This window comes from Ptychodera flava (assembly GCF_041260155.1).
Source record: "Ptychodera flava strain L36383 chromosome 23 unlocalized genomic scaffold, AS_Pfla_20210202 Scaffold_23__1_contigs__length_28996876_pilon, whole genome shotgun sequence".
Taxonomy (NCBI): domain Eukaryota; kingdom Metazoa; phylum Hemichordata; class Enteropneusta; family Ptychoderidae; genus Ptychodera; species Ptychodera flava.
In genome coordinates, this window is record NW_027248277.1 from 25,595,865 (window position 1) to 25,617,541 (window position 21,677).

The 21,677-nt window shown below is 35.5% G+C and overlaps 1 protein-coding gene and 1 long non-coding RNA gene across 2 annotated transcripts; both read left to right on the plus strand.

Moving 5' to 3' along the window:
- Positions 1-161: 161 nt before the first annotated feature.
- LOC139124159 (uncharacterized) lies at positions 162-3,230 on the plus strand. The gene is made up of 3 exons (XM_070690301.1): positions 162-487; positions 872-976; positions 2,179-3,230. The coding sequence occupies exons 1-3, from the start codon at positions 173-175 to the stop codon at positions 2,329-2,331; spliced, it is 573 nt and encodes a 190-aa protein (XP_070546402.1). The 5' UTR covers positions 162-172; the 3' UTR covers positions 2,332-3,230.
- A 6,444-nt stretch (positions 3,231-9,674) lies between these two features.
- On the plus strand, positions 9,675-21,086 carry LOC139124217 (uncharacterized). The gene is made up of 5 exons (XR_011549890.1): positions 9,675-9,969; positions 13,995-14,090; positions 14,729-15,048; positions 15,582-15,686; positions 20,559-21,086. It is a non-coding gene; the product is annotated as an uncharacterized lncRNA (long non-coding RNA).
- Positions 21,087-21,677: the final 591 nt, after the last annotated feature.

The following is a 21,677-nucleotide window of genomic DNA, read 5'->3' on the forward strand; positions in this document are numbered from 1 at the left end:
CGGTACCTTTACGCAATGCTAGATGTTGCAATCAAAAAATCTTGCACGAGATATAAATACATCATATTGTTATACAATTGTGTTTTACCTACAGTACAGCACACGCGATGCAAAATTTACAGGCAAGTTTAATAACGACAAATATCTTTTTTTCTCATTTAGAAAAAAAATCATGAAGTTTACCTTTGCAATTGTAACTATTCTCGCGCTCGCATACGCCGACGACAGTGACGATAAGCCATTGCATTCCAAGCCATGGATTTGTACACATCTGGTCAGGAAATCGTACGATAATGCGATTATGAATGCAATGGTAACGCCAGGAGTCGACTGCTTCGAGGACCTGTTAGCTTTGCCCGATAAAATCAAAGACAGGACCCCGAGCAAGAGTTATCCGACCTACATGGTTGCTGGACCATATATTGGCAAAAGCAAGACATTTAGAATCGTTTCCGTGGTGGAAGAAGAAATTGAAAATGTAGATCTGGTAATGTTCCACTTCCTTTTTTCAATACCAATGAAAAATCATTACATTGTTAATAGGTTGTTTTTTACTGACAAAAGGTCAAGTTATCAGTACGGGACCAAAAAATCGTCATAATTGATTACTCATTTACACATTACGTATTTCAAAGAGTGTTTTGCACTTTGTGGGTATAGCAATTTGTTAACTTTGAAATCGTACAATATTTCAATATTTCAATATCGTACAATATATTCTCTCTGCAATTCTTTGAATTTTAAAATGAATGAAATTCGTCTTCCAATTGCAGCACAATGACGCAAGCGTTGTTTTCTTCTTCGTTATTAATTGAGGGCCCCAGTAGAAGATCCTAATGTCTAAATAACATTTTAATTGTCTTCATTATAGGGGGAAAAGATGGATGGTAAATTTGCTGTCGAATGCATGAAATGCACTGTTGAATACTATGATGATGGTATTGTAGTAGTCACCTGCACCGAACTGACCATGGAAGTATGTATTCTCTTACTAAGTAACCAATCACTTTTTAACATAGATAGTAATTATGCATTATTGGGAGAAAAAGTGTCGGATAAATCGTTTATTAAGTGGAAATGTTTCGTGGCTTTATTGCCTTCGCGATGTTTTGAACCTGCTTCCAGCCCGTGATGAATAATAGTTTGTCACTCACAAGATGGGTAAAGTGTGTCCTGGAGGCTTCATTAATTGTAGCTATATGTCAAATAACAAACAGATAGCATACACCAAATTCACAAGAATAATAAACGTCATTTTCTATTGTTTTTAATTCGTATTAAAAATGGTGATTTTGTAGAGAGACATGGCCATCTGTCTTTCAAACTGTTAAATCAAGGTTACACCAGAGCAAGACTTGTCTCTACATTCAAACGCTTTTTTGGCAGGTATCGCAAGCTGGTTGATAAATACGATATCTCTCTTCGACAAATGATCACTGATGGCATCGGTGACATGGGGCCTTAGTTAGTGACCACTACCTATCTGACTTACAGATTGATATATGGCGGGTGCCACATGTGGGGCAGGATGCGCTTACTCTTTTCGAAACACCTGACATCACTTCTTGGTCTTTTGGCCAGAGGTCCATATATCTTTCTTTCATGAATTTGACTTTGTTTGTGTACCGTCTATTTACTGTCTGTTCTGTGCTGTTTTGTGTCTATGTTTACAACTATTGTCTTACAAATTTTGACCTAGTGTTACTGGATTATGGATTGGTATGATTGCGATTATTTTAGAAAATATTGAGCGTTTTCTTACATCTGGACGTAAAATTTAAATTTCATTTTCTCAAAATCTCTACGAGTTAATTATGTCTGCAATTACCGCCTTTGACAGTGACATAAGTGTATTTTTACATTTTCAAGACATAAAAACAGACATTACTTGAGATTATTCCAATAGTCGCAAATTTCAGAACATGCAAAATGTAGTCAATAGGTTATGTATGACCTGATACACTTATTGCAGTGAAACCTTAGTTTGTATATCACTAAGAAGACCTGCTAACAACTTGGTATAGTCTTCCTCAAGCAGATGATTCATCTCCTTAGATACTCACTACGTAACAAATACATTGTATTGTAATGTTTTCGCACAAGTTTTTGTATTACGAAAAGCCCATGCAAGTCAGTAAGCTAACCTTACTTTCTTAATGTCCCGTCTACGTTTTGCAGGAGTGTCCAGAACAACTTTCCGGAGAAATATACTGGAATCCACCGGGGGAGATCACATCCTCTTCAGACGCTGAGTTTTGTATGTACAGGAACCAAAATGACATATATGAATATATCTGCACGATCTTTGACGCCGATATTGACGTGTCTTAGAACTGTGCATATGTATGCCCGATAGATTTCACGACGACACAATATTTCGTTTTTTCTCAATATATCACTGTAGACAATGTAACCTTTTCATCAAATTCGTTTAGTTGAATTCCGCTTCATAAATTTGCGATCATGCCTAACGAAAATTACAGTTTATCATTATTTAATTTCTAAGTTAATTAGACAGAATGGCGTTCGGTTTATATGTAATATGGAGATTATACACAGTTAGATAACACAGTTAGATAACAGCATTATGAGGTTATCCTAAGATATCAGCGCTTGGTTGGGACGTAGTGACACTCCTGAGGGTGCGCGCCGCATCAAAGAAGTCGAAGACGAGTATGATACGGTGCGCACCCACACGAGCGGAAATACCGCCAAACTAAGCGCTGATATCGTGGGATAACAGATTTATCATATGCCCATGACTGTATATGTAAAAGGTAATTACAAATAGAGAAATTTTGTTAGTTTTGCCATCATTTCGTAGGGACTATGTTTTCAATTCTTCCGCTGGTCAGGGCGCATTGATACATGTTTGTTTACAACATGCAACAGGTGGTCAAGTCGTCAATCGCATCTTGTCGAATGCAAAGAGACTAAACAGGATCATTTCATCGCAATTTACCGAAGTTCAGAAAACAAATGGAACCAATTTACTTATTCGTTAGGATTATTATTATACGGACAATATTATAAGTTTGAATTCACTTTAATAACGCTGGCTGAATTCTTGCTGAAACATAGCTGACATGAACAGGAACAAAGTAGCGCGAAATACAACATATTGCAGACATAATTTACTGTATCACAGTTAAATGGGGTATATTTTCTACAACAACCTGTCCTGTAACTTTCTTTAGATCTGAAATAAAGGAAAATGTAATTTAAATGTACTAGTAGTATGTTTTGTTTTATATATAACTAGGTAACATTTTATTACTGTGGAAAGGATGGATTTAATCGATGAATGGCATGTTGAACAAGAAAAGAACAAATTTAACCATGACCATAAAACATTGCAAACAAATGATCAGAAATTGTCAATGTTGAATGTTGCTGAACACATAGAATGTATGAGTTCTTATCCTGGCAATTGTCCGATCTCGACGTGTCATAATTGACTGCCTTACGACGTTTCCTTGGTGGGGATTTTGGTTGACAATTACCAGTAGTTATGTTGATAGTTAAAGAGCCGCAGTAGATGACCGCGCCACTGAAAATGCCAGCTGTTGCTGCAGCCTGCGTTTCGAAAGTATTCCGCTGACTATGTTGCTGCAGCATGAGACAGAGTGGTGAGAAGAGGACCTGGTGTACACTGTCATAGTTGAGTGGTATTTGCGTTGCAGAGCACATTCGACATGTTTGGTTGTTGTTCTAGCGATGGTATTTCGTAAGTGTTGACTTTGTGAACGTTGCTGTGACTGGTGACCTACCGGACTCGCGTCGGTGGAACACCAGCGAGAAGGAGGTTAGTGATGGCCGTTTTCCTCACACTGTGGTTTGTTTTTTGCCAGCAATGCCTGCTTGACTTGTCATTGTTTTGACAACCCTGGCAAGTATATTCTGCCCCATTGGAAGTTTTTTGTACCTGATATCGTTTACGGGCAAGTAATCGATGTCGAGGTAAAATGGCTTGGTGTGCTTATTTCCGTTGGTTGGCTCCTGGCGAACAGGCGGTATGTTTCAATCAGACACGAATCTCTGTTGTCTTGAGTCGCAAATATCTTCGGATTGAAAGATCTTGTTGAACAACCTGCCTTACTCCATTGTGTTTTAGTGTCCTTCTCATTAAACTCAAGATATACAAGTCCTCCAGTAGTTTTTTCGAGCACAATATATCCCCATTTCAACTGCCTGTTTTCTTTTCCGCCACGAAACCCAAGCATCTTCGTGTTATTTGTTCACACGGCATAACACAGACTTGTTTATAAATATTTACCATGGATATGTTTGCAAAACCTCAGGCATTTATGAATTAAGAAAATAGACCAAATAATAAAAAAGACAAAAGCGAACAGAATAGCAAGTCTCTATGTGAGAAGAAACAAAGGGAGTTGATGTCAAAGGTCATCCATAATTATGGCGACAGTGAGAAACTTTTGCATGCTGTCATCATCAAACGTTAACATTAAAAACCTTGTATCGTAATGTGTGATTTTATATATGTGAAGCCCGCCTTGCGTATGTTTGGTATTGTTTTAGAACGTATTTTCCGCAAAACGTAAGTTGTTTTCATATTGATTCAGTTTATGAAATGTCTCTAGTTCTTCTTGTTTTCATTTATCTTTTTTCCTCGCTCTCTATTCCATCACTTTATCCAGTTCGTCTGACTGTCACCCTCGTTCGTGAAAGGCATATCGATGATTAAGAAAACCAGACACCGAAGCATAACTTATAATTTCCGTTTGAAAAAAAAACTGCAGGCAGATTTTGCCCAGTCTTTACTACTGACGGTGAACATTGACATATTATAGTGTTATTGTAATGTACAGATTTTTTTTCAATGTCAAACAGCTGATAGAAAAAGGCATTACCATGGTGACATTATGTGGGAAAAATTTGCTAGATGGCATATTAAAGAACCTCTCAAAACAAGTTTAGCATGCGTAAATTGCGTAGTTAAAGTATTTGCGATACTACACTCAGTTTCCCTTTTCATCGAATAAGAGTATTTCAAACTTTGCTAGCCAAGGATGTTTAGTCGATCGGAGACCATTCCTCGAAACAAGTATGAAACGTTGACCTAACACAGTCATTAGAACGAGACGATCGGTTATGGCGACAGTTTTACTGATTTTCAATCGCCCTGCCTCGCAAAATACCACGTAAACATCTAATTTCTCTTTAAATGAACCCATACTAGCTTCTGTTTTTCATACATTGACTGCATAATAAATATAATGGTCATTCATATGAACGAAATCCTTAATATATGAAAACATGATAAATATACCTCAGCTGTCATATGCCAAGTCAATCTCGTGGCTCGTTTGGTCTATTTGCCATAAATTAATTTTTTGAGTCGCCTTACACTGATGAACTGGGACACTGCTTTTTAACCTGAGTTGGCAAATTTTTGAAGGCAGGACAGCATGATGTAAGACCTAATGCTGTTCCTGTATTAAGTAGGTAACGGGCCAAACCTTTTCCAATGAACATACACTCCTTTGTATGAAAAATCTTAATTTTCGTCTCACAACAACGCAAACACAAAGCCAGGTCGGTTAGACAAAAGCGAATTTTTTCAATATGTCGGAGATGTCAGTTATATATTGTAAAATAAACGATGTCATGTCAACCAAAGCTATGACATACTTGTCGGTGAGGAGGACATTCGTGGTTAAAGTAAAACATGAAAACGTATGCTTGAATCGACAAAAATAAATCTCGGTAGGACTTAAAAGCTAAAGAAAAGTATTAAATTCGTTAGATTTCGATCGGATTCGAACTCACAGAATACGGCACCCAGTCACCTGGTAAAGACATTTGAGTCAAAACCGCTCGGGCAAATCACAATCCTTAAAAAAGATAATTTGAATTACTCAGGTATATGTTACAAAAATAACTGTTTCCATAAACCGTGTATACGCCTTCATAATACACATATAAAAAAAATATCGTATTGGCTGTTTTTGATGTACAATGCAGCATTTCAATATAATAATTATTATATGTGGACCGTGTGAAAGAAAAACAAACAAATAAACAAAAAATGCCTTTTACAGATGCTAGCTTATCTAAAAAAAATCCTCTTTGAAATTTCATTTCCTTGCTTTCCGTATCTAGTATTCTATCCTTTGCCTAACATTTACAGAGTACGCGTCGAAGACGTTGTTGTCACAAATAACATACCGTAAACATAAACGTATGGCTGACACTTGCACGTTTCGACCACTTTCATTGCCTTGACTACATGTCATAGCTAGAACTGAAAAGAGCGAACAGCCGTCATTTAATTTATTCAACATTTTACGATATTAAACGGCATCTATACGATTCAAAATGAAGCATCAAAATATGCTGGCTAACCCAGAACAAAAATAACCAAAGTTCGTGTTGAGCAATAGTTTGAAGCTTTAAACATTCATGTTCTCATTGGCTGCCTGTGTGGGTCTTTAAACGGTACTGTATTCAACAGGCAATCGTAGAGTGACCTTAAGCCAGGGGATAAAATATAAACTAAAAAACACTGGTAGGTATAAAATGCATTTTCTGCTTTTATTTGCCCTAATATCTTATTCATCGCACCAACTCTGTAATTCCAAATATAAATATTTATGAACGCTGACAATTTTTATGCAGTAACTTTTATTATAGCAACAGAAATCATGTGTAATATATTTTTCGTCTGGCAATCTCAAAGTTTTAGAGTTTAGTTGATCTCGTGTTTTTCTTTTGGCTGGAGTTCACACTGACGATATAAGATCAAGAATAAGATACGGCGCTAGGCCTTTTCATCAGATAATTTTATCCACAATACATGCTGTGCAAAACAATACCGGCATTGTTTAAAGTTTCAAATATTTTCCTCTCGTTTAGAAACATAATGAGGTTTACCTTTGCAATGGCAATTATTCTTGTTTGGCTGACGACAGTGCCGATCTGCCATGTTATTACAAGCCATTGATGTGCACAAATCTCGTCAGGAAAGTGTATGATAACGGGATCTATAATGTCGCTGCAACAACAGGAGTCCACTGTTTTGAGTTGTTGTCCCTGCCTGATGCAATCAAAGATATGACCCAATCAAGGCCTTTTCGACCTACGTGGTTGTCTGACAATATACTGGTAAAATATTCAAAACATGAACTATAGACCGGTAAATGTTATCGTTCTATTTGCTTGGTTACATTCACCTTCGTTGTAAAATGTTCAGGACTTATATTGCAATTCATATTTTCAGTGCATTACTTTCATTTTGAAATGTTTGTTACAAATTGTACGTTACCCATCTCGTTTGTAGTAATACATAGGAACTCACACTCCAAGCTTGCAGTGTTTAGGAATTTCAATTTTTCATACAGATTTTATAGAGGATGTTATTTACAAGCAATGTTTTCACATAACATTATTTTGTTAAAATTTCTAACAACAGTGTGAAAATATGAACGGAATATAATGTTATTATTAAGAACTATTTTATGACGGATGATGTAATTCATTTCATGACAATTCATTTTTTTATATTTTTAACGTGACTGGGAGAACATAAACATTTTTCTGATAATTTTTTCTTTGTCAAATTGATGAAAACGGATGTAATTCATACAAAAATGTTCACACAAACACGATTGGAACTAATTTGGAATAGCTGAATAGTGAAATAATATCAGTTTAATCTGCAAATGTAAGCTAATCAGCGTCACTTGATAAGTTGGTTTTTGTTTTTATGAGTTATATGTAATAATTGCAACATTTCGCTACAAGGCACCTAACAACTACGAGAAATTTGAAAAATGTATAGATCAAATCATCCCAAATTAGTTCCAATCGTGTTCACAGTATATTGCTGAGAACATATTTCTTACAACAATGCGAGAACATATTTGCACTAAAATGTTTTTTGAAAACTTTAAACAAAATTGTCGTTTATATATCAGAGTATCGGCGACAACGTCAACATTCTTTTAATTTTAAACACTATTTACTCTTACGAAGAATCATCACAATTTTTCAATATTGTCTTTTTTACAGACAGGAGATTGACTGGCTCGTTGTTTGAAAAACTGTCGTTGATGCATCGTATGTTTCCCACTGGGTGTTTTAAAGTAGTTTAGGATATCCTTGATATAATAATCTATGAACCCTGAAATCATAAAGATTCTTTGAGCAGACGATTTTCATCTCCCTCCCCCATCAACGAAGGAATGACATTCGTCTGGCCTGTCATTGTAGTAACGCACACCTTGTTTTCTTCTTCATTATTAACATATAAGGAGTCCCTGGCAGAAGAGACTAATATCTAAATCATCTTTTATTATCTTCATTATAGGGAACAAAATTACAGTTTTCAAAGAGAGCGTCCCTTAAATTGATTATGATGTTGATTTTTGAAACCGCTGTCGACAATGAAAAAAAAAAAACAAACTGATAGCTTACTTTGACGTTCAGTAAAATGTCATCGACTTTCAATTTCTCAAGGTCATTGTCCTTACCATGGACTATGATATACCAGACAAATTTACTGAAAAATATAACTTTAAATCTTGCTGTAGAGGAAAGGAGAGGTCTAGACTGTGTTTGTTGAAGAAAGTAAATCATATGACTTCAACATTCTTTGAACACGGATGATTGTGGAAAGTCTGGAACTATACGATAGTTCTTTAAAAACAATAATGAATTTGCTATAACGAAAACAGTTCAGAGAGGGAAAAAGTCTTAAAAGGGTAAACCGAATTGTAATAACCTGACTACCCTACATCAAATCACATTACACACATTTCTAGTATCCCTTGACGAGCAACATTTTATTTAAGACTTACCTTATTGTGTACCGTATGTCTTAAAGATAGTATGGAAACAAATAACATACCGTATAGGCAAACGTATACGTCAAAGCTGTATGTTTAGAACATATTCATTGGCTTCAGCAGTTCACACTACTACAAACTGAAAACTGCAAACAGCGGTAAGTCAACCAATCAAAAGCTTTGCACTCTTGCGATATTCAATCGCACCAATTTTGATCTAAATACGACATCAAAATAAACTGGCTCAGAACAAAAATACTGGCCTAACAACAACAGTAATCAATGTCCGTATTGGTTGCTACCTTCCAGATTTAATATTCTGCTTTTTATTGGCTGCTGGGGAAAAATTAGTATGTTTTGTCCATCTGAGTCTATAAAATATTACTGCAGTCATAAAAACTGGGGAGAGTGCAAGAGAATCTTTATTAACAGACAGTCTCAGTGTGACGATACCCTAGAGAAGGCTAAAAACACTGGTAGGTATACACGTTGTTTGCTGCTTTTATATGCTTCAATACTTTTAACACTTGTACTGTCATGAGCGAGTCATGCTGAAAAGAAATGTTTATTAGGGTAACACTTTGATATGAAAATCTCTAGAACTACAATAGAAATGCATTTCGTTTTGTGATAATAATATGTCTTAAAATAATTATATTTCTGATTCCACCTTGATTGCGTTATGACTGGTAATATTGGATCCGGAAGAGGGTATCAAAGTATACTGCTATATTTCAGCACCAAAATATTTTGCACATTACTTATATATACTACATTATTACATTAATGATTTTCCTAATGGCCAATTCGGTGCAGACTAATGAAAATAATAATGAAAAATATTTTCTTCTCATTTAGACATTAAAGTCAGCTTTACCTTTGCTATCGCAATAGTTCTTGCTGTCACGTGGGCAGACGACAGTCGATTTGCCATTTCATTCCAAGCCGTGGATTTGTTCACATCTCGTCAAGAAAGTGTACAATAACGCGATTTTGGATTGTCGTCTTAACGCCAGGAGTGGAAATATTTCGATGAACTGATCACCTTATGACCCCGAACAAGATTGATCCGATCTACATGGTTGCTGGACCATACATTGGTAGAAGTAAAACTTTCAGAGTCGTCGCCGTACTGGAACATGAACTTGATAATATAGACCTGGTAATATTCCACATTTTGTTTACTTGTAGATTTATAAGTGTTGTGACACATCATATTTAACAAAATCAGTACAACCGTGGTTTTTTTTGGTTTTTATTACCAATGTAATGTTTCTCAACTTGTTTCTAGTATCATATCGTACATTCAACCAAATTTACCAGATTATGCTTCGTCAGCTTGATGATAGAGGATGTGGTTTGTGGCATAGTGCATTTTCACAGAATATCTCGTTCTTATCACTACCGACACTACCAAAACATGTACGCAACATAATGTCATTTTAACGAACTATTTATGACGGAGAATGTTATTCGTTTCTAGTGTATCTTTCATCGCATCTCTTGTTCATAATTGAAACGTCGTAGCAAGAACGAAAAAACATTTTTTGTTTTTACGTTTGAAGAATTATTCTATACTTGTGAAGAATCATTGCATTGTTGGTAAACGTAATATGTCATTAGAACTGGTTCAATAGTCATTTTCATTCAAGTAAATACCAGGTTGATGGGATATTTGTGATTTATTAAGTTAAATAAGACCAGGTTAAATAAGACCACCCTTAACCACTGATAGTTAGTTGTGGCACCAGGGGTCCGGAATGGGTAGGAGTACTCTGCTAGTATAATACACAAGTCGGGAATCTAGGAAATTAAAAATATTCCAACAATTCGGATAAATTGTGAAAAGGCTTGAATTTCTTTTCAAAGATCTTTAAAATAACAAATGAATTCTCTATTTCAGAAACAGTTGAGAGATGGAGATTTAATTCAAAAACGTAGACTAAATTGTTAAAACCAACTTTCAAACTCTGACCATATTGACTGCCGTTACAGATGCCATTTAACTACACTGACTTGCTTCAGTTCATTTTTATGTAGAGCAATTTGTGAAGCCCCCGTATCCTATCGACTTCCGATTCAGTAAAACTAAAAATGTTGACATAAACGTACCAATTTTACTTGATTTTCCTGACATAATGCTGTCCCCAGTAAGTTTGTCGATAGCTATAAAGGATCAGTTGTGTGACTCGGGTTAGAATGTGAAAACCACACATAAATTCACACTTCCTTTACTTGGTAATTTATGGAAATCTCGGACAATGACGAATTCACTCTCAAAAAGGAAAGTATCAGCGACATAATTTGCTTAAGGTAAAGTGCGACGAATTCTGACGCGCACGCGCTTTAGAACGTTTCTGCGCAGATTTAACTCCAGCCTGCAGCAAATGGGTTATTTTGTAGAGCATGTATTTAACATCACCTGTAATTGTTGAAATTGTCTTTTACCTAATTTTTTGACCACTTCTCTTAGAAATACATGTGACCTATAACCTTGTCATATTTTGACCCCCTAGCAAGCTGGTTTTTATTCAATGTGAGCGAAAAATTAACATTTCTCTCCCATTTACATGGCGCATGTTACCCATTCAGCTGGAGATATTGTAAAAAGTAGCGTGGTTACACCCTTGTATTATAAGTGTGAACTAAATGGTATTATGTCAGCATTTTATTCGCCACGTTTGGTCAAAATGACACCATTCAAAGCGACAGGAAGAAAGTTTGAAAATTATATAGTGATATTATTTCGATAAATTCATTTTGTAATCGATACTTACGTTGAAATTTCGTTACAAACATCATGAAAACTATACATTCGATAGATATGGATCTCAAGTCTTGCTATTTATTAAAATTAACTCATTTGCTAAGCGTTTTATAATTGTTTTCTTTAGTTTAAGTTAATTATATCATTTTTATTCATTTCTAACGACGCCATTTTAACGTTCGTTGCCATGGAAACGAGCTTGGTGACCCCCATTTTTTATTTCATTTTTGCTCTTGCACAACTTCCAAGAATGTTTGTGCAAAGTTTCAAGAAAATCACACCACAACCTAATTTTGACGTCATTCGTAGTACTTCACTTTAAGGTATTATTCTATATTTGTATACATAATTTGTATTTTTAGTACTTTTTTCTTTTTAAGTCATGCCCAAGGAAGGATTTACTCAATATTAAAAACCTATTGCAATGGGCGATTTTATATCTCTGTTGCATATATTGAATATGCTTGGTCTTGTTTTCGCACTTGTTTTCCACAAAACATAAAATGTTTTCACATTTATCCATTCAACGAAATGTCTGTTGTTCTCTTCTTATTTTCATTTTATCATTTTTCCTCGCTCTCTCCAACCAATCCCTTTATTCCGTCTGTCTGACGTTCATCCTCGTTCGTGACAGGCATATTGATAATTAGGAAAACCAGGCACCGAGACATATTTAGAGATTTTTATATCACTTAAAATTTAGCCCGTTGCTTACTATTTCCGTCATGAGAAAAACTGCCGGGTAGGTTTTGCCCAGTCTGTGCTGACATAGACATATTATGATGCACAGTACTTGTTATGTACCCATTTTTCACTGCCAAACAGCTGACAGAAAAAGGCATTAACATGGTGATAATATGTGGAAAATATTTGCCTGATGACATATTCAAAAACTTCTAACAACGCAAAATTTATGTACTCCGGCAATGTCTAGCATGCGCACTTCGCGTAATTGAATTATGAGCGATATTACATTCAGTTTCTGTTTCCAGTGAATGTGGTTATTTCAATTTTTGAAAGCCAAGGATGTTTAGTCGAGCGGAGACCCTCCCCCGAGACAGGCATGATATGTGATCTAACAAAGTCATTAAAACCAGACGAATTGCTATGGTGACAGTTTTCTTTATTTCCTATCGGCTAGCCTCGCAAAATGTCACGAAATCATTCAGTATCCGTTTCCATGCATCTTTAATTGTTAGATTAGTTGTCTTTTTCATGAATCGACTTGACAGTAAGCGAATGAGAAAACAAATGAAAGAAACCCTAAATAATATGAGAAAATGATAAATATACCGTAGCTGCCATATGCCAAGTCACTCACGGTCGTTTGGTCTCATTTGCCGTCTATTAATTTTGGAGTCTCACAACACTGTTGAATTGGCAGACCCCATATTTCAAAACTTACCGGGCAAGTTTTGAAGGAAAGAGAGCATTGATGTAAGACCCTGTGATATTCATTTATTTTAAAGGTAACGAGCCACACCTCTGCCGATGAGCATCCACTCCTATTTTGAACAATCCTTATTTCCAACTCAACATAATGCAAACAGAAAGCAAGGTCGATAAGAGAAAAGTGAATTTTTCTATTTGTAAGATATGTCAGTTATATACGACAAAATACACAATACCTTGTCGACCATCGCTATAACATATTTGTTGCCGAGGAAGACGTTCATGGTTTAAGTCAAACCTGAAAACTAATTTAGATATTAAGCAAGACAACATAACCTCTCTACATTTACTTGAATCGACAAAAGTTAATCTCGGTGTGAAATTCGAAACAGAGGAAAACTATTAATTCGACAGACTATTGATCAGATTTGTATTCAGAGCGTATGTCACCTAGTCACCCAGCGAAGATATCAAATAAAACCGCTCTAAAGCGTTTACATCGTCATTATAAACATATAAAACGTCATCATATTGACTTTGTTTGAGTAAAATGTAGCATTTCCACAATATAATATAAAGTTATGGAATGTGACAATAAAAAATAACCAAACATGTTTTTTACAGGTTTCAACTTAACTAAACTAATCCTTCTGAACTACATTTGCTGGTGTCTCTTGACCAGCAACATTTCTTATTGCACAGGGTTGTCGTCGAAGAAGGTGTTGTAACAAATAAGCTTTTAACATACCGTAACCGTACACGCATGCGTGGCACTTGCAAGTTTCGACCACTTTCATCGGCTATTAGTGGATCACACTGCTAGAACTGGAAAATGCGAACAGCCGTAAATCAACTAATTCAAAGATTTTTAAGTTTTGCAACATAAAAAAGCATCAACATGTTTCAAAATAAAGCATCAAAATATGCTGGCTAACTCAGAACAAAATAACCAAAGTTCGTATTGGGTAATAGATTGTAGCTTAAAGTATTTCTCTTCTCATTGGCTGCCTATGTGGGTCTGTGAACAGCACTGCATCCATAACTAAAACGGGAAAGTGCCGGGATAGCTGTTATCAACAGGCAGTCTTAGAGGGACCAAAAGCTGGAAAAAGCCTAAAACACTGGTAGGTATACAAATGCCTTTTCTGCTTTTATTTGCTTTGTTATGTTAGTCACTGCATAAACTCTCTCTAAATTTCACGAACAAGACATTCAAAATATACACTTTTTGTGAGGCTAACAATTTTTAATGAAATTACTTCTAAGTTAGAGCATTAGATATCCCCTGCAATATGTTTTTCTTATGGCAATCTAAACTTTATAGTTTACACTGCATCAAAAGGTTATAATACAGATAAATTCACACTAATGCGTTGACTTTATTATTGATTATTAGACGTGAATTCGCATGAATCCACATGAATACAGACTTCCTGAACACACGCAATGGATTCTTGAGTGTATTAATCTGTGTATGCACTATTCAGCTATAATGCAGACAAAAATCCATGTCAATACTGAAAGTATTATAGGAAATTCATGCAGTCTTAGGTGATCTCTCTCATTTCTTTGTTTATTGGAGTTAACGCTAAAGACATTATATCAAGGAGTAGGTATTAGGATACAGCGCTAGGCATCTCTACCCGAAAATTCCTGCACAATAAATACATTTAATTGTTATGTTGATGTTTCTGAAATACAGAGCATTCTTATAGAAATTGCATGCAGTTTTTGTCATAAGAAATATAGTCTTCTCTTTCAGAGAACAATATGAGGTTTACCTTTGCGATCACTATTCTTGCTGTGACATACGCCAGCGACAGTGTCGATCTGCCATTTCATTCCAAGCCGTGGATGTGTACACATCTCGTCAAGAAAGTGTATGAAAATGCGATTTACAATGTCGTTGCAACGTCAGGAGTCGACTGTTTTGAGGAGTTGTTCGCCTTGCCTGTTACAATCGGAGACATGAGCCCCATCAAGACTTTTTCGGTCTACATGGTCGTAGGACCATATATTGGTAAAAGTAAAACAGTCAGGGCCATTTCCGTTGTGGAAGATCAACTTGAAAGTATAAACCTGGTAATGTCCTCCATTATATTTACCAGGTTAAATATCTCAGTATATTGCTTCAAACATGTTTCTAACAAAAGTGCGAGAATATGCACATGAACACAAGAAAATGTTTTTTAGACTTTTTGTGAAGGAAAACATAATTTCAAATTACATTTTCATGACAAATTATTTAGTTTACATTTCAAAGTTTCGGCGGTAACATATATATTTTTCTTTAAACACTTTTAACACTTATGAAGAATCATCACATTATTTCAATGTCGTCTCTTTTAATTAGAGATGTTGTTTGAAAAGCGTTCGTTAAAATGCATTGTCTTATTTTCTCGATTTTTCACAATTGTTTAGCACACCAATTAAAGAACAATGTCTCAACTTTTAAATTATACAGAATCGTTAAGCAGACGATTGCAGATTCCTTTGTTCATTGACAAAGGAATGCGTCTAGCTTGTGCATTGTAGACGGTTACGCACTTTGTTTCCTTCTTCGTTATTGCAGAAGAGCGTCATGTCTAAATCTCCCTTTATTGTCCTTATTATAGGGAACAAAGATGAAAAATAAGTTTCCCGTACAATGCTTCAAATGCATATTTGAATATTATGGTGATAACATTGGAGTTTCAACATGCAACGAACTGACTATGGATGTAAGTATTCGCTAATTAAAGGTATACAGTCACCTGTAATCTAAATATGCCCATATATGGTCAAAGGGGCGTTCCTTGGTATTCAAAATTCCTATCTGAGGGCGCTTTTTTTAAAAAGCGCCATCTGCTTAAAATCTGTGATTACTTAGATTTTCTCTTTCAATGGTAACTGTGGCGAAATTGGAACCGGTGACAGTATAGCTTTAAGCAATCGTACGAGTAGCTTTGCAATGTTTAGAGTAAAGGTGTCGTGTGAATCGTTTGTTTAATGAAAATGCTACAAGGCCACTGTTTTGTATCGAAACTACTTCATTTCATATTTTATCGTATCATAAAATACGTCAATCGTATCTTGCGGGCCTCATGTACTCAGCTGTTTGCCAAATAATAGAACAGGGAAACTCTCAATTCTCTCTCTTAGATAGTTGTGATTAATAACGCACTTTGAATAAAACATATTTGCCTTTAGTTTACATGTGTGAGGACAATAATTACAAAATAACGTTCTCCACATAAGCCCAATATGACATTAAACTGGTCCAATAATCATATCCATTCAAGGTACAACATTAGCAGGTCCACGGGACAATTGTGATTTACAAATTTAAGTAGGACCATCCTTAACCACTGATAGTTAGTGGTGGTATTAGGTGTCCGGAATGGGTAAGCGTACCCTTCTAGCATGCTACACCCGTCAGGATTGGTCCCAAACTTGTCTAAATATTGTATGAAATGATACAGGATATGAATTACTGTTGTCGTTAATCATTTGAGTGACCGAGGTGTCATATTTGGCCACAATGTCGTCATATCGACCGTATAACTTTTTGAAAGTCCTAACGAATCTTTTTGTTGTGTATCCTTGTCTGAGTAATTTTCATGTCAATGAGCTGTGTCTGATCTGAAAATCAGTGTAGGAATCACAAGCCCTACGATACCTCAGAAGTTGAGTCACGTACACACCATAAGCAGGTGCAGGCGGAATATTACTTGACAAGTGGGGATAATTTATGACTTCAAAATCGAAATCATCCCTTTTGTCATATAGCTTAGTGTGTAGCCCATTAATACCCACTTGTAGGAACAGATCAAAATATGAAGAAGAGTTCCTACCCTCTGTTGTTTTTTCGATTTCCAACTCATCAGGGTAAATATGATGTATGTAATTTGATATGTCTGGATTGTCTAGACTAATCAGTTCATCGATATATCTGTGCGTTTTGTTAAAATGCTTTGCACGTTTTTTAGACCCTGCTTTGTAGAGAGATTGTAGGAACTCTGCTTCATATGAATACAGAAATAAGCCTGCAAGAAGGGGTGCACAATTTTTACCCATTAGTATGCCGATAGATTGTTGAAATGTCATACTGCCAAACTTAACAAATATGTTGTCAATTAAGAACTTAAGCATTTTAATAATTTCTTCATCTGTGTATTTGTGCTGGGCATCCTTGTTGTTACTGAAATACCCTGACCTATGTTTGATTGTAATGTATTGGTACCTTCTACTACCATTTTTATTCAGGAAAGCTTGTTTAACAAGAGATGACAGCCTTGTTTTAAGTTTATCGTGGGGAATTGTGGTGTATAATGTAAAAAAGTCAAATGTTCGGATTGAGGTGAACTTGTTTTGCTTGACTTTTAAATCAAGCAACAATTCCTCCTTTTTTTGTATCCACACTTGATTCAACCCACTTGTTTCATACACTTTGTCACAAAATCGAAAAAGACCATTTTTGATGGTTGTTAAAATTATAGTACATAATTGTGACATATGTTTGGTAGTGCAATTGCTTGATCATGCAATAAAGCGATGTTTGTAAGGGTTCTTGTGCAGTTAAGGTATCCAATACAGCATAGGCAGTGTTTTGTCCTTCTCTTTCAAAGGAATACCAAATTCATTGAGCACAGATGAATGTTTGAAAAATATCTTCATCAGAAAGGGAGGAAAGAGTATAGGATGTTCAGTTCAGATCAGTTCAGTTTATTTCGCTAGAAATATAAACTTACATTCACTCAAAAGACACATGGAAAAAAAAAATAAAGATAGAGAAATTGGTACAATTGCTAAATTTATGTTCTATAATTTAGCAGGTATTCCTAGCGGGGACCACAATATAGTTCTTCTGAACAAGTCGAGTTGTGGCCCCTAATGTTTATACTATATAGATAACATAAGGTGTACATCTGCGGATATGGTCAGAAAAAACTATAGCAATAATTTCAAACTATATTTCATATCAGGTACAGATCAAAAAATATATTACGGGAAACAAATGATATGAGACAGATCATAAAACAACAAGACAACGTGACCAGAAAACCCCACAACTTTTAGGGAAAATAGTATCAACAGGCAAGTAGCCAGTCTTTTAAATGACGTTTGAAATGCTTTCTTTCATTTAACTTTTTATAGAATCTGGAAGTTTGTTCCATAGCATAGTTGCAGCATATTTCAAATTATGTTGGCTCAAAGTAAGATTAACCTTAGGAATATAGAAGTTTTCACCAGTTTTAAGACGAGTTGAATAACTATGAGGCACTGGATCGAGGTAACGATATACCGAATGTGAGAAATGGCTATTTTTAAGGTCAAAGATAAAAGTACAAGTATTAAATTCACATTGCTTATAGACATTGAAAATTCCCAGTTGCTGAAATAGAGGGGCGGTATGAGCTCGCGCAGCAGAGAATGTGATAAGGCGGACAACCTTTTTCTGTAAAATTAGGATAGGTTGGAGTAAAGAACTGAATGTATTCCCCCAGATCTCAATACAGTAACAAATATGGGGTAAAATCATGGAATTATAAAGCAAAAGCAAAATTTCTTTGGGGACGATATGACGAATTTTAGAAATAATTCCAACCATCGGGGCGATTAATTTTCTAACTTTATCAATGTGAGCCTTCCAAGTCAAGTGCTGGTCTAAAATTACCCCAAGATAATTTGTCGACGAGACATTCGAGACCATATTTCCATCCACACTCAAGCTGCCTCTGTATTTACCAGCCTCTGGGGTGTTTAATTAACATAAAATTTGTTTTTTCTACATTAACAGTGAGCTTGTTTGCACTGCACCAGTCACAAGCCTTCTGAAAGTCAACATTAATCTGGTCAAGGTTGATGACACTAGTGTTTTTAATAAATTTGAACATATTTGTATCGTCAGCAAATAGACGAAAATCGAATATATCAGTAGAATTTACAATATCATTTATATATAACAAAAATAAAATAGGACCAAGAATAGAACCTTGTGGAACCCCACATTCAATTGACCTATATGACGAAAATACATTGCTTATATTGACGGTTTGTTTACGTTCTGACAGATAACTTTTGAACCAGTGTAAAGGCAACCCCCTTATACCATAATAGTCTAATTTTTGTAACATAATGTCATGATTTATTGTATCAAAAGCCTTTCTAAGGTCTATAAAAATCCCAAAAGTTGTGAAACCATCGTCAAGTTTTTCCATTATATCAGAGATCAAATCGGCCAAGGCAAGTTTTGTACTATGTTTTTTGCGAAAACCAAATTGAGTCTTGAGAAGAATATCATACTTCTCCAGGTAAGTGATGAGTTGGTTTTTAACAACAGATTCAACTATTTTACTGAAGACTGGTAAAACAGAGATAGGCCGATAATTTCCAACATTCGTAACAGAGCCCTTTTTATAGACTGGTATGACTTTGGCAACTTTTAAGTCCTTTGGAAAGATGCCTTGGCTTAAAGAACAATTTATTACATGTGCCAATGGATAGGAAATAATATGTGCTGCATGGTTTACAAGCCTAGGGTGAATCATATCTTGCCCGATGGATTTATTGGGTCAATCTTCCTAATTTCATTGAACACATCATTTTCAGAACCGGGCGAAAGAAAAAGAATTAAGATGGTCGCCTTTTAGATATTTACGAAAATCCCCGTTGTTACGAATTTTCTCAGCAAGATTAGGCCCCACACTGGTAAAATACTCATTAAACTCTTCAGCGATATCAACACTATCCGACAGACAAGGCTGGTCGGGTCTATTTGTATGCAATTTGTCTGGGGTACATTTTGTACAGGAATTGTTCAAAATTTCATGTAAAACTTTCCATGTCTTATTGGTGTTCCCATTTGCACTAATTACCAGATTGGTATAATATTTTTTCTTTGCTGATTTAAGTAGCTTCGTCAGTAGATTTCTGTACAATGTGTACTTATTTTTAACATTTTCATCGTAAGGATTATTTTTCATTTTACTAAACAATTTATGTTTCGTGTTGATGGACTTAAGCAAACCCCTAGAAAGCCATGTATTACTCTTTATCTGAATGAAGATTTAATTAATCTATTAAACACTGGACATAATTATTACTAAAAACAAAGATAATGTTGTTTTGAAGCTTTGCCTGCAGGAAATACAACATAATCGTTGTGTCAAGCATCGAGGCATGCTTTTACCGATGGGTCCACCCAAGTTAAAAAATTCCATAATAGTGTCACCTTTCGACAAATATGAATGACTTATTTTACATTTTGCAGCCATGAAGTATAAAATGTACCCAAATATCGTGGGAGAATAATACCAACGATATTTCAGTTCAGATAATGCTACGTAGGCCTATAGCCGCTAGTTTAAGATCGATCTGATACTGACAATGTCAGTATTGGACCGTCTTTATGCCGTTATGCAGAATTATAAACAACTCTACAGGTCTTCTCCAAGAAGATGTCTTGTTCCTGCGAGACTCACTACAAAACAAATACAATGCATTGAAATGTTTCTTTTACACAAAGTTTGTGTGTAGTGACTCAAATGCCTTGATAAGTGCTAGGTCATATAATCTATTCTACCCTTTCTTGTCCAATCAACGTTTTGCAGGAGTGTCCGGAACGACTTTCCGGAGAAATGTACTGGAATCCACCGGGGAAGATAACATCCTCTTCAGACGCCGAGTTCTGCATGTACAGGAAGGAAAATGGCAAACATAAATATATCTGCTCGATCTTCGAGGCCGATCTTGACGTAGAGTCCTAGAACGATGCATATATATATGCCAGATGGATTTCGTATTGATACACTACTTCATTATTACTCATTATATTACAGACGACAATGTAATCTTTTCAGCAAAAATGGGATTTTACTATACAAATTGACTGAGAAATATATATAACGGTCATATTGCTGTTTCAGAAAGCGAGGGCAAGACGATGTTTGTTCCATAAGTAAATCACGCGACTTGGAAAATCCTAAAACAAAACCCCGGATAATTGTGAAAAACCTTGAAGTTCCTTAGAGTTCCTTGTAATAAATAACAAATTTGCTGTGCAAAAACATTCGAAAGATGGAAACTTTCAAAAACGTATACCGATTTGTATGAACTCGATCGCTATCCTACCCTGACCTCGTGACTGCCAATATATATAAATATACCTTAATAGCTATGCAGATCAACTTCAGTTAACTCGTTAGTTTAAAAATTGAATGGTTTTAGCATTCCTGAAGCGGTCATAAATACCCGATTCAGTAGACTGAACTTGTTGAGATAATAATGTCCTTTTTCACTTTGTTACCTGCCATGAGGTGCTAAGTTCCTGTCAGGAAGTTCAATTGAAGGTCAATACAAGGGTCAGTCGTGTGGCAAGTGCATGGTGCATTCTTTTTCTCGGTGAATTTGCGCTCCTTTTATCCTGTAAGTCATAGAAATCGAAGCTTCAAACAGTGGCAAATACACAGATGTCAGTTTTTAAACGTGTCATTGTGTTATTACATCAACGCAGTATGTAAGAAAAACTGTACATTTGTTTCATGATGTCTTGAAAGTACAAGGTAATTCCGCCACGATGTGATTTCACTGTAGTCAAAAATGGAAACCTCTACAATCTGAGTGAATAAAAAAACAAGCCTTCCCTTGCGCTTATTCAGAAAACTCGCCCTTGATAAAATCGAATTTAATTATATTCTTAGCATTATATTCATAATATATTCATTAAAACT

Excerpts from the sequence above, each read along its gene's own strand:
- LOC139124159 (XM_070690301.1), top strand. The coding sequence starts at position 173 with ATGAAGTTTACCTTTGCAATTGTAACTATTCTCGCGCTCGCATACGCC. Across the intron at positions 488-871 it reads AAATTGAAAATGTAGATCTG|GGGGAAAAGATGGATGGTAA; the intron begins GTAATGTTCCAC and ends TCTTCATTATAG. Across the intron at positions 977-2,178 it reads GCACCGAACTGACCATGGAA|GAGTGTCCAGAACAACTTTC; the intron begins GTATGTATTCTC and ends TACGTTTTGCAG.